The 13623-nt window shown below is 43.4% G+C and overlaps 1 protein-coding gene across 3 annotated transcripts in view; it reads right to left on the bottom strand.

Moving 5' to 3' along the window:
- The window catches only part of trc (Serine/threonine-protein kinase tricornered), a 74739-nt gene that overhangs the window by 32088 nt on the left and 29028 nt on the right, over window positions 1-13623 (bottom strand). Inside the window, exon 1 of one of the 3 annotated variants that reach the window (XM_022063335.2) lies at window positions 9809-11153. The exons of the other annotated variants lie outside the window; for them this stretch is intronic. Coding sequence (XP_021919027.1) covers window positions 9809-9986 — 178 coding nt within the window. The 5' untranslated portion in view covers window positions 9987-11153. Of the gene's footprint in view, window positions 1-9808; window positions 11154-13623 lie in introns of those variants that run through there. 3 annotated transcript variants of the gene reach the window in all.

Here is a 13623-nt window from a genome sequence, read left to right as displayed (position 1 = left end):
TCATGCAACCAGGGCTGTTTCACACCAGAGAGTTTTTAATGCAAAAAGTGGAACATGAAGATGGCTGTCATCTGGGATGTTACGCTGAGTAGCTAGCCTAGTAAAATGTACCAACGTTTCAAAGTAAGACTTGAGGTTCTCACAGCGGTGAGTATGAAGATTTCGGTCTTCTGGGTTGTTGCGCTGTGTAGTCTGGTCGATGTTAACCAACGTTTCAGAGGTCATACTACCTCCGTCATCAGGGCGGTGACGGAGGCAGTATGACCTCTGAAACGTTGGATAACATCAACCAGACTACACAGCGCAACAACCCAGAAGACAGAAATCTTCATCGCCCTGATGATGGAGGCAGTATTACCTCTGAAACGTCGGTTAACATCGACCAGACTACACGGCGCAACAACCCAGAAGACAGAAATCTTCATCGCCCTGATGATGGAGGCAGTATGACCTCTGAAACGTTGGTTAACATCGACCAGACTACACAGCGCAACAACCCAGAAGACAGAATTCTTCATACTCTGATGACGGAGGCAGTATGACCTCTGAAACGTTGGTTGACATCGACCAGACTACACAGCGCAACCCAGAAGACGGAAATCTTCATCGCCCTGATGACGGAGGCAGTATGACCTCTGAAACGTCGGTAATCTTCTACCAGACTACACGGCGCAACAACCCAGAAGACAGAAATCTTCATACTCTGATGACGGAGGCAGTATGACCTCTGAAACGTTGGTAAACATCGACCAGACTACACAGCGCAACAACCCAGAAGACGGAAATCTTCATTTTCAACGTTTCAAAGGTTCGTAGTACCTGCATTATCAAGGCGATGGTCTGATTATGGGAGACGTAATCATATCTGAAACGTCCGTCAATGTCTGCCACACTACACAGGACAACATCCCAGAAGACAGACATCTTCAATCACCGTTTGCTTTCACGGCTATTTCGAGCAGTGACGGTAAGGACAAGGAAGGTCCGGGGTTAAGTCGACCGAAAATGTCTAGCAAACATGGAAAACCGAACGGAGGATAACTGGATGCTGCATGAGATCCGGGAACGGCGTAAATATGAAGGTCACATGCTGATCGTAGGAGAACCACGCTCGGTCACGAATTGAAAGACACAGAAACACTCAAGTGCTTTAGGTAGGGAAACACCTTTGGCTGTTTGAATGTCGTGCACTGGTTGTACAAACACACTCAAGAGGTTTGTGTGCGGTCTGGCCTTCGAGCCGTGCAGACTGTTGTGTTCACTGTCAAAATGGCTTCCATCAATCTCCTCAGGCTTCTGCAAACCCCTGCAGTCATGAGAGCTGAGCTCACTGACCAGTCACCAAGAACATGGCTATAAAGGCTTCTACCCTGACTCCGTACCTGAATCCTACAGCGTCTTTTATTTACGTATTTCGAAATATTCTCATAATAAACTAGCATTTCCTTAAACAGCGTTAACCAGCTGATTTTTTTAATGGTAAAGCGTTGTTTTCTTTGCGGTACGGACTGAATTCTTAAATATTTAGTCGATATTCGGCTTTTATGGGCTCTGTCAGGAAATATGTTATTAAAATGCAAGCGTCGCCGATTGAAGTATCTATCGTAATCAATTGTTACTTCCATTAGGATCTTCACATGACACCTGCATTCAAACTGTGGCGTTATGATACAGTTTAAATTTCGTGAAGAAAAGTTGTCAGCACAGGAATAAAAGCTCAGCTGCTAGATTCAGTATTTCTTGAGCTGCAACTGACCAGTTCCCAGCGACCTGTGACCCTACAGGACTAAATCCCCCCCACCACCACCCCCTGCCAAACGTAGATTTCAAGTATCCGCGATTTTCCACTCGTACGCAGTCCAACAGACTTAAAGTCGCTGGAGGTCGAGTCGTAAAGACCAGCTGAGTTCAATCCACATTCTATTTGTGTAAATAAAATTTAACACTCCACAGTCCTCCAAGTTTTCGAGGTTTCCCTACACCCCCCCCCCCCCTCTGAATTCCCCAAAGGTTCTAGGATTTTTAAATCGCTTCGTTTTTCAAGAACGCGGCCTCGTGGTTGTCAACGGATTACTGTATCACCAGGTCAGTCACCTCGCCGACACTGAGAGACGTAGCAATGCGGCGTATTTGTACACAGAATTATCACCAAAGCGAGGATGAACGTTACCAGTGAACCGTCACGACATCCCGAAATCTGAAGAAATTTTCTTCTCCCGTGACTTGCGAATCTGGAATTGCGTAGCAGATGATTTGTTGTGTCCTAGTCACGTCCTATTTTTATAATTTGTATTTTAGACTTTTATGTGGGTCTAGCGGTTAGAACGCTGGCCTTGTAATCCTGGGGTCTCGGGTTCGATTCCCGGCGGTGCCCGAATTTATAACTTGTGTTGGGCAAGGCCGTGGTCTAGGCAACACGGAGTTTTCCTCCGTGGCATCCCAACAATTACTCCATTCACACACAGAAGAAGGCAATGGCAAACCACTTCTGGATCATCTGCCAAGAACGTATATGAACAGGTCCCAGTCCGAGAACAGGATGGAAGGATCCTGTTCATATGGACCTGTCGTCAGACAGAACACTAAATAATAATAAGATGAGGTGGTCTAGCGGTTAGAACGCTGGCCTTGTAATCCTGGGGTCTCGGGTTCGATTCCCGGCGGTGCCCGAATTTATAACTTGTGTTGGGCAAGGCCGTGGTCTAGGCAACACGGTGTTTTCCTCCGTGGCATCCCAACAATTACTCCATTCACACACAGAAGAAGGCAATGGCAAACCACTTCTGGATCATCTGCCAAGAACGTATATGAACAGGTCCCAGTCCGAGAAAAGGATGGAAGGATCCTGTTCATATGGACCTGTCGTCAGACAGAACACTAAATAAATAATAAATAAATAGTGAGTAAGACATGGCTGGTGAATTTTCTTATAGTAAATCAAGGACGAATAGGAGTTTCCAGAATTAATAAGAACATAACGATGTACGATCACGTGATGAATTACAGGTTATAACGTATTACAATCAGGTGTCATTAGCACGTATTCACTAAAGCACATTTGCTGTTGAGCGTAATAATATAAAATGTAATTATTATTTTAAATTGTAGTGCCAAAAAGTTATTCGAAAAATGTTATGTCTGTTATGTAAAGGGAGAATACGCGAAAGAGTGAAAGTTTGAAACGACCTAACGCCATAACGCAGAGAAAGCGATGCTGGTGGCTTACGTGCGTACAGCAAGGAGGAGACAAGAAATAACCAGAGAAATGCTACCAAGCTTCTACCAGACGACACCCAGCCATCATCTAAATAGGTGTTACAAATACCAAATTCGTCTCGCAAAAAACTCGAAACACACAAAAGTTTATATTCTGGCAGGCGTCTACTTCTCATTACTCAAGCTAATACAACCAGCGAAGGGTCACTTCTTTGCTCTGGTATTTCCATTCACCTCATGACCTGAGGACAGAAACACGTTCAGGAGCTGAATTTTATCAGCAAAAAACGTGATGTTAGTTGGTGGCGACGCAGATAACACAAGGGATGAGACAATTCAAACCAAGACCAAGGGCACAGCCCCCCCCCCCCCCCCCAACACTGACAGCCACGCCACAAAACCGCACATCACACGAGGTCCTTGTGATAAGATACGTGATGCAGGCAACATCCCGTCTGACGTGCCAAGGTACTTGGGAACACTGAGGTCTCTTTGTTCTGCTTGTCAAAAGGTGATAAAGCGGGCACAGGGCGCGAGTCTGACTCCTCTACCTGCGTTTTTTTTTAAAATCGAAACCATCTCCCGCACGGCAAGGGACTGTAACAGTGTTCACGATAAAACTGAAATTGTCATGAGACGAGGGCCCAACCTAGCTAAATTCAGTAAATTCAGCGCTTTTAAAAATAGCAACTCTTAAACCTGCCTACAAGAGTTTACTTCCGTTGTCTGAACATGCACTTCTATTTTTAGTGTAGGGGAATGTTCTTCCCAATTCCATTGCTAACTCCTACCCTGACGTAGGATTTGAGGTTTTCGCAGCGGTGAGTATGAAGACTTCTGTCTTCTGGGTTGTTGCGCTGTGTAGTCTGGTCGATATTAACCAACGTTTCAGAGGTCATACTGCCTCCGTCATCAGAGTATGAAGATTTCTGTCTTCTGGGTTGTTGCGCTGTGTAGTCTGGTCGATATTAACCAACGTTTCAGAGGTCATACTGCCTCCGTCATCAGAGTATGGAGATTTCTGTCTTCTGGGTTGTTGCGCTGTGTAGTCTGGTCGATGTTAACCAACGTTTCAGAGGTCATACTGCCTCCGTCATCAGGGCGATGAGTATGAAGATTTCTGTCTTCTGGGTTGTTGCGCTGTGTAGTCTGGTCGATGTTTACCAACGTTTCAGAGGTCATACTGCCTCTGTCATCAGAGTATGAAGATTTCTGTCTTCTGGGTTGTTGCGCTGTGTAGTCTGGTCGATGTTTACCAACGTTTCGGAGGTCATACTGCCTCCGTCATCAGAGTATGAAGATTTCTGTCTTCTGGGTTGTTGCGCTGTGTAGTCTGGTCGATGTTTACCAACGTTTCAGAGGTCATACTGCCTCCGTCATCAGGGCGATGAGTATGAAGATTTCTGTCTTCTGGGTTGTTGCGCTGTGTAGTCTGGTCGATGTTTACCAACGTTTCAGAGGTCATACTGCCTCTGTCATCAGAGTATGAAGATTTCTGTCTTCTGGGTTGTTGCGCTGTGTAGTCTGGTCGATGTTTACCAACGTTTCGGAGGTCATACTGCCTCCGTCATCAGAGTATGAAGATTTCTGTCTTCTGGGTTGTTGCGCTGTGTAGTCTGGTCGATGTTTACCAACGTTTCGGAGGTCATACTGCCTCCGTCATCAGAGTATGAAGATTTCTGTCTTCTGGGTTGTTGCGCTGTGTAGTCTGGTCGATGTTTACCAACGTTTCAGAGGTCATACTGCCTCCGTCATCAGGGCGATGAGTATGAAGATTTCTGTCTTCTGGGTTGTTGCGCTGTGTAGTCTGGTCGATGTTTACCAACGTTTCAGAGGTCATACTGCCTCTGTCATCAGAGTATGAAGATTTCTGTCTTCTGGGTTGTTGCGCTGTGTAGTCTGGTCGATGTTTACCAACGTTTCGGAGGTCATACTGCCTCCGTCATCAGAGTATGAAGATTTCTGTCTTCTGGGTTGTTGCGCTGTGTAGTCTGGTCGATGTTTACCAACGTTTCAGAGGTCATACTGCCTCCGTCATCAGGGCGATGAGTATGAAGATTTCTGTCTTCTGGGTTGTTGCGCTGTGTAGTCTGGTCGATGTTTACCAACGTTTCGGAGGTCATACTGCCTCCGTCATCAGAGTATGAAGATTTCTGTCTTCTGGGTTGTTGCGCTGTGTAGTCTGGTCGATGTTAACCAACGTTTCAGAGGTCATACTGCCTCCGTCTTCAGGGCGATGAAGATTTCTGTCTTCTGGGTTGCTTCGCCGTGTAGTCTGGTAGATGTTTACCAACGCCCTGATGACGGAGCCAGTATAACCTCTGAAACGTCGGTAAACGTCTACCAGACGACACGGCGCAACGAAACAGAAGGCAGCCATGATGTCTGCGAACACGTTGATATTTTTATTACATAAATTTCTTTGCATCATTACCTTTCCTTTTCGGTTTGATGATTTACGTAATTCCTGTTTGATTCTCAACCGCTTAAACCTTAGTCCACTCATTCCAGACGACGACTTCTCGAAGCTTCATTTCTTACTGGACAGAACAAATTGCCAATCGTGCGCCTATAAGGCAAGAAAGTATTTATTCTACTTTCACCACGAGTTGTGCGCCATCATGATCCAGTCCTCCAGCTGCAAAAACATGCCGTGTACAGAGTTCTGGACATCTTTAGCAAAACAAAAAACAAAAAACAAAGTCCTCTCTGAGACCACATTCAACCAGATACATTTATCCTTCCCTATCGATATTTCGTAATGACGTGTGCTAATGAATATCTAGTAATTAGCACGTTCCAAGAAGCATATTGATTCAAGCATTAACGCTTTTCAAACGACACCATGGAGGCTTCTGGTTTGAATACAGGGCGGGACACCAACTAGACTGAGGGTTATCATAGTTTTCCTCAGTACTTTCACATTGGCCGCAACTGCATTCTCCTCCTAATTTATAAAGTCGCCATTTCGACGCTTTAAATCCTCTACAGCTGATACAGCGTCCTTAAATAACCCGAAATCAAATCCTATTCATCCATTGCACACATTCTGACACGCAAAGCCATTGGGACGTCGAGATACTGATGTCCACGATGATGTCTGTACCAATGGTTGTTTCTTCACGCTGTGTTGGACAATGTCTCAGGTATATTTTGGTACACGTGACGTTTGCGAAGTTGGCAGCACTCCCGTGCTCAAGTAATTGTTTGTCATTACACCAACAAAATTTTTATAAATATATTTTAAGTTTAATGGTGATAAGGTTTTCCGATCAAACATATGTATGCAATTGTGACCTCTCCCATGCGGGACACACGCCTTGCCCTTGCAGGATCTGTCTACAAAGCGTAAAACGCCCACTACAGATGTGCTCGCGCGGAAAAGTGGCCACTTTCTGGAAATCTTTTATAACAAAAATACTGGAAATTCTCTATTTAACACAAGTTTCGAGATGACGCTGTAGCCAACTGCCAACACCAGGTCGTTTGCTGTCATTAAAATAACATGTTTTATCGATACTGTTACAGGAGCATCGATCACTAATATGTCAGACAATGAACATGTCAAATACAATACGTACAAAAAGAGACACGATCCATTGACGAGATGTTCACTTTTGTCTCTCATTAAGTACAAGAATGGTATAAAGTCTTTAACTAAGAACGCATTCTGGAAGATTTAGTGAACCAGGGTGCCAGATTCATCCATATCTGGAGCCAGTCCAAATATGAGAAAGAAGGGTGCATTTATAGTAAAATACCGATGCGTCTACATTATGGCGTATTCCGACAACGAAAATGTTTTGCATTATACAAAACATTGTATATAACCTTCCATACCTGGGGACTAATATTTCCCTTGCGACAAGAGTAATGCATGAAACTGGATTTTCACTAAAAGAAAATGTTACAATATTCTATGGTACACCTTTAGTAATAAAAAAAATATTGTTACTATAAATCTGATAATTTCCGTCTAAATAATCCAAGTTACGATAAACAAAATGTGTCGTGCTTTCTGTGAGGTACGGACTGAACTGTTAAATATTATTTAAGCGAGTTTCGGCTGCATAAGGCTAACCAGCTGATCTTCGTAATGGTGAAGCGTTACGTTTTCTTTGCGGTACGGACTGGATTCTTAAATATTATTTAGGCAAGCCTCGGGCTTTAAAAAGTTTATGCAACTCGACGATTCTGTCGACTGCTAAATCAGAGAGATACGAGGAGAAAGTTTTCGAGAGACATACGAATTACTTTGCGTGCCTGTTTCACGGTTAAAATTTCACAAACGACGGGATGTGAGGAAATTATGGACACGACGACATGACCACTACGACGAGAGTGTTGAAAACAGAACAAGGCAGCCGTGAAACAAGAAAACAAACATCTCTAAGACAATTAAAATTTCCTTCCCATACCCTGACTACTACATCGCCACGTTCCCAGTCATATTTTAATTCTTTGATACTGCTCTCTCTCTCTCTCTCTCTCTTATTTGTACAAGTCATAGCTCAACACCAGTTCAAGAACGATTCCTGGCAATGACCCAAAATGAAGAACACATACTTTCAGCGTATTCATGCATCACAAGACAACTCTTTGTCATACAGGCTTGACGTCATCCTTCCACATGGACGATTTATGTAAACTGTCTCGCAATTGACAGTGCTTATGTAATTTGCTGGTCTCGTTTGAACTGGTGATGACAGTAAAACAATAGACATTTAATAAGAATTTAGACGCTACGTGTGACGTCCCGGCGCAATGAATAAGCTCCGGCCAAAGATCACACAAGACGACTTATTCCAAACGACCGGGAGAAGTGGCCGATCATGTTCACACACTCAGAGACCTAACGACCAAAGTTCATTGTGCTTGGATCGAGAAGGGGCGAGCTGCCTAAACCAGAATACACCAACATAAACACACCGTTACCATGAAAACCTGAGAAAATGGTAGAGGACTGTGTGTCTATTTGACTAGTTATAAGCGCTTCCCTTACACGCGGTTATATTTCAGTATCAGGATCATCAGTATCCTATCCGCGGCTACGGTGTGAGCCAACAGACTCCGGAGTCTGACCCCTGGGGACTAGAACGTGAGACCTCTCATGGTGTATCACTCAGAAAATCCACGGGCAAATCACACAGTTCCCGTTTTACGCTGAGATTCGCAAGACAGCAATCCCCGCGTATAACTGAAGACACCTGTAAGTAAAACGCGGGTAGGCCACGAGATGAAATGTGACAGACACGTCACTCCTTCTCATTTTATTTTTTTACTAAGACTATCCAGGATTACGGACCAAAGCTCGAGTCCTTGAAATTAATCTGCTCTTAACACAATGACGATAAGAGCAGACTAATTCGGAGAATTTACTTTCATCCTACGACAAAATCGAGAATGATAATACATTTCGCCCACTGATAAAGTTGAACACAGACGTCACTTTCCGGACTCCGGGCAAAAAAAACTACCGCTTCCGTTCTGGTTAATTGATTTGTTCTTGTGTAACGATACGTGACTCGCGTCGAGATAACTTTGTAGCTTGGCGGTGAGTCATGCAGTTCCAGCCAGGTGCCGGGAAGCGACATGTCGCGTTAAACTTTATCAGTAAACGCGCCGTACGTGTGTTTTCCACGAACCAACTAACCTGCTCGTCCGTGACGAGTGGAAAAATCAAGGCCACTTAGTAAAAAAAAATATTTCTAAATTAATAATCTCCTCTGCTCCATTTCTGTTTTCCTCCTCAGACGCTGAACTGTAAATGTGCAATTTGCGTGTGTAAGAGCGGCCTTGAGAACCCAAAACATGACGTGTCTTAAAGTTCACAGGTTGTTTATACACATAAACTGTGGATATTCGTCGTTTTGTTTCGTGTTGTTACTTACGACACGTCGACCACGCAACGGGCTGCAGGCCTTAATGACTCACCTCTCCAACCTGCAGGTCAGTTGCAGGCAACAACAACTGTTCACAGCGTACGTCTAGCATTCAGTCTGGTGCCGACCAATTACAATGGCCAGCAGACGATATTTGTTTGTGGTGTAGAATTTCTGTCAGACAATGAAATGCGCGAACAACGTTGAACCACAAACGCACAATTTTCCCTTAGGGGGTGGATGTCGTAACGGCCAGAAAACTTTGACCCATAAAAGAAGAGACAGCTAGATAAAACGACATACTACAGAGATTCGCCATCAAATCATCATCATCAGGGTAATAGAATTAAGAGACTGACCAGAGGGACACATGTAGAGAGACAAGAAATGCACGTCTAATTTAATAGAAAATCTCCTGCCTAAGACATCGAAGACAAACATACAAGCAGACGGGTCTCAGATCTTCCAATGGCGGGCTGGTGCTAACACGGTGAAAAGAGATTTGGGGTTCTCAAGAAGCTGAATATTTCGACGTTAATCTTCTGGGTTACAACGCCATGTGGACTTCAGGTAGATGTATTGTCCTCATCCTCAGCCCTGAAGATGGAGCCACCATGCACCTACCTACAAGTCCACACAGCCTTACAGCCTAAAAGATCATCAGTCAACATCATGATGAAATTCCAAGTTCTCGACCACGATCAACATACCTTGCTTTCCCATGGCAGGACGTCCTAGGAGACCAAACCAGCGAAGGAATCGTCTGGCCGTGGTGGCACCAGGACGACAACCCTGCGGCACAGTACAGGTTGTCGCAGGCCGCTGGTGTTCCTGGAGGAGCAGCACGGTTCGACTGCTGGGAGCGTTATCACGGCTGTACGGAGACATCCGGGATTCGATCCTACGTCGGATGTTTCCACATCCACACAATCACTACCACAAGCATGAGCAGCAGCGTCACGACTCCACACAAACCACCTTGATGAACACGTCCCCCCGACAACCCTTAACTCAGGTTAAACACGACGACTAACACAAACGAACGCTTCTGATGATATGACAGGTTACGTCTTCGATACGGGCAAGTCTCTGACGTACTAACGTGTAGGTAGGTCCCCGATGGAACCAACCGATAGCAGCAGAATGCACGTGCTACTACGAAGCTCGAGTAATCATCACACACACCACGACACTACAAATATGTCCCGATGAATTCGGGTACAAATCACACCTGCATATAAACGAACACGCACGCATGTGCACTGGTTCACTGTCTCCACGTCACAAATTCGTCACGGGCAACGTTCTTAAAAAAAAAATCACTTCACAGTTCACGTTACTGTTTCGTAAGAACAAAGCATTCATTTATAAACGAAAGCTGGTGATATCGTCGGCTTGTAAACGAAGTTTAATGCACTCAGATTAAAAAACTTTCTTTGGTATGGACACCGGAGGTTTCTTCTGTACGGTGTCAACTGTTTTCAGGCACTGAGGAAGGAATAAACTCGGTTAACTAATTCCGCCTACGCGTAACTTTTATAAGGAATGTAACAAAACTTGCTTACTCCACTGGACGTCGCTTGGCAATCAGTTTCACACTGCGCTCTCTAAATAAAGCTAAACAGCGCACTATGAATTTTCCGTCTTGTTAAGCACTCGAAATAACGCCACTGGAAACAAGGCTACCTTCACATTTTAAAGCCTTGTTTTATATTTTCATCATAACCCATAACCGCAGCCTCATAATGTTTAAACATTTACCTTCTTCGTCTCTCGCGGATTCAAATACGAAGCAGTGTCTTTACTCCACAAGTAACAGACGCAGAATCCGTACGTCCGCACGCTTCTACGACATAAAAATAACTAACAACGTCCGCAGAGAGAGAACATCGCAACGTAGCGTTTGCGATAATCACCTGACTCAAAGCTGACGAGCAGGCTGGTTAAGTGCGGTCCAGCCAGCGGAATACCCCACTCCACACAACCTGTTTCGACGAGAACTGAGACAATGCGTCCCTGGACTGTGGGCCGCGCGATCGAGTAGCGGTACCCACATCACAAAGACCTACTTTACAATCAGACCCGTACCTTCAATCTAACACGCAAGCGCACACAATAGATGCCAGCACATTCGCGGATCGCAGTTCATGAAGCAGGTGTCTTCCGAGTTCCTGGCAACGGTTGTGCACGCTTTATCAACGTGTTTCCGGCAATCCAAAAATTTGCTAATTTATTCGGGGAAAAAAAATCGGAATAAAAATCTTGCCGCCACCTGAAACCAGTTATTAAATCTCAAAAACGGCCGAGCGAATTTTGGGATATACAGAAAATCACCGCGTTGATATGAATTTCTCTACGTGATGTTTACGATTTCATGCAGAAACTATGGAAATTTTTTAAAAAAAGATAAATATTTTCACATATCGTGATGACAATTTGTAAACAACCCACAAACACTAGAAGACAGATCGGACGATGAAATTACGCATGAAACTACAGCTCCATTTTGAGAGCAGTGGTTACCAATAGGAGTGACGTACACACCTCACAACGGGGCATAAACTCAAACCTCCTCATGTTTCCATTTTCGCTTCTGCTAAAAATATGCTCCACACTCCGGACGTTCCCGGTCAGCACGGGCACGATAAGAGGTGACCGCTTCCTGGAGACACGATTCTACAATTCCTCGTACAACGCTACACAACCTCTGCACATGACACAACGTCGTCAAATGACCCATGAAAGGCACAACAAACCCTCGTCTGTCTAGGGACTTAGTTCAGTTCCTCGGGTGCATCCGCGATGACGAAACCTAATACCTCACGGGTTAAAGGGAGACACGTGAACGCGGATTCTTTACAGAGATTTGAAATCGGGGCCTCTTTAAAACATTGAAACGAATATCGGCTACGTAACTGGGAGGAAAAACGTAATTCCAGTGCGATGACATCTTTGACGCCGCGTATTTGGAACACAAAGGAGGCGACAAAAGGATAACATTAAGATAATGTGAGAATTGATTGGTTATGACTGTAGAAGTAACTTAGCTTTCATCTGACGGATCCTACTGCATTTCCTGATGGGATTAAAAACGGATAAATCCCATTCTTCGATTAGCTGACCTAAAACGGGGGTGCGGTGCCGATCTGTACACACCGAGGGTCGTACACAATCCTGAGACAGTGTGCGAACATGATACGACTTATCACTGAAGAGTAACATCAGGACAGTTATTTAACTAAGCAAATTGTCACAAAAAAAGTTTTGTTTTCAGTAACGTGTTGAAATCCTTAGGCAGTGTTTAAGACGGTACTTTAGTCGTAATTACACACAGTGAGTTACTCCTATTTGTATCGTAATTTTGTGAAATGTATAAATTATTTATTTTAATCCGTCTGATCACAATATTTAAAATCTCTTATAATTAAGATAATAAAATATCATTGATTACTCCTTCCACAAGCAACCCACAGTCAGTATTGACCCACACCTATTCGATGACACTAGTACTTCTGAACATATCGGGACACTCACTCCTACATCTTTGGTATGTTTTATTTTTATTTTAATTCTATTTTATTGATACTTTCTAAATATAATTTATATATTTTGCATTTTATTCTCTAAATTCTTTTATAAATTCTTTCAAATTCTTTAGTGTTTCTTTCAATCATTTTACTTACAGGCCGATATTCACATCTAATAACATTTACGAAAAACAACACCTTCGCCCAAAAATGGAAAAAAACAAACGTAATGAAACATCACCAAAAAACTACAGAAATCATAATTGAGTTTTAAGTTCTTAGATATATTTTACACCTGATGATGGTTTTATAAAAACCGAAACATGTTGTGTAAATGTTCCGAAATGTAAATCGATCAATCGATATGGAACATCAATGATATTTTATTATCTTAATTATAAGAAATTTTAAATATTGTGATCAGACGGATTAAAATAAATAATTATAATAATATTCACAATATGACGCAATTACACTATCTTATGAAATTCATAAACTAAATTTCCCTTATACATGGCATCTAGACCTGACTTAACTTGCCCCAGAATGAGTTTAAGGACACATTTCTCGATTCTCCTATGAAAAGGGGGGGGAGAGACAATATCTCGGCGTATTAACCGTTTCCGGTCACAGTAGAAACTCTTTTCCGGGTTCACATCAAAAATGAGGAAAACAGTGAATGTATCCATCGCTGAAAGCGGTTGAAACATTTCCAACATTTAATATAAGTTTTTTTTCTGATTTCGATGTAATTTATTTGTTAACAAGCAGAGCATGTGTCAGGAATTGGTTGCGTGACCCTTCGACCACTCTTTATACGCGGTGTGACCCCTGAAGATGGTCTATAATGGACCATAACATGTGAGTTGCAATGATGTAAAAAAAAAGATCTGTATTCAGTGGTTGAAACAGAGGAACATGCAGGCCATATGAAAGTAGTTTCATGCAACAACACTCACTCACATGCCTTGCACATGTGACTTTTCAATCACCCTGTA

Source organism: Zootermopsis nevadensis, unplaced genomic scaffold (genome assembly GCF_977971745.1).
Source record: "Zootermopsis nevadensis isolate Lab colony 2312 unplaced genomic scaffold, Znev_1.0 Znev_ptg000010l, whole genome shotgun sequence".
Classification (NCBI taxonomy): Eukaryota; Metazoa; Arthropoda; class Insecta; order Blattodea; family Termopsidae; genus Zootermopsis; species Zootermopsis nevadensis.
Note: the sequence above shows the minus strand (reverse complement) of the source record. Positions and strands in the feature narration are given on the sequence as shown.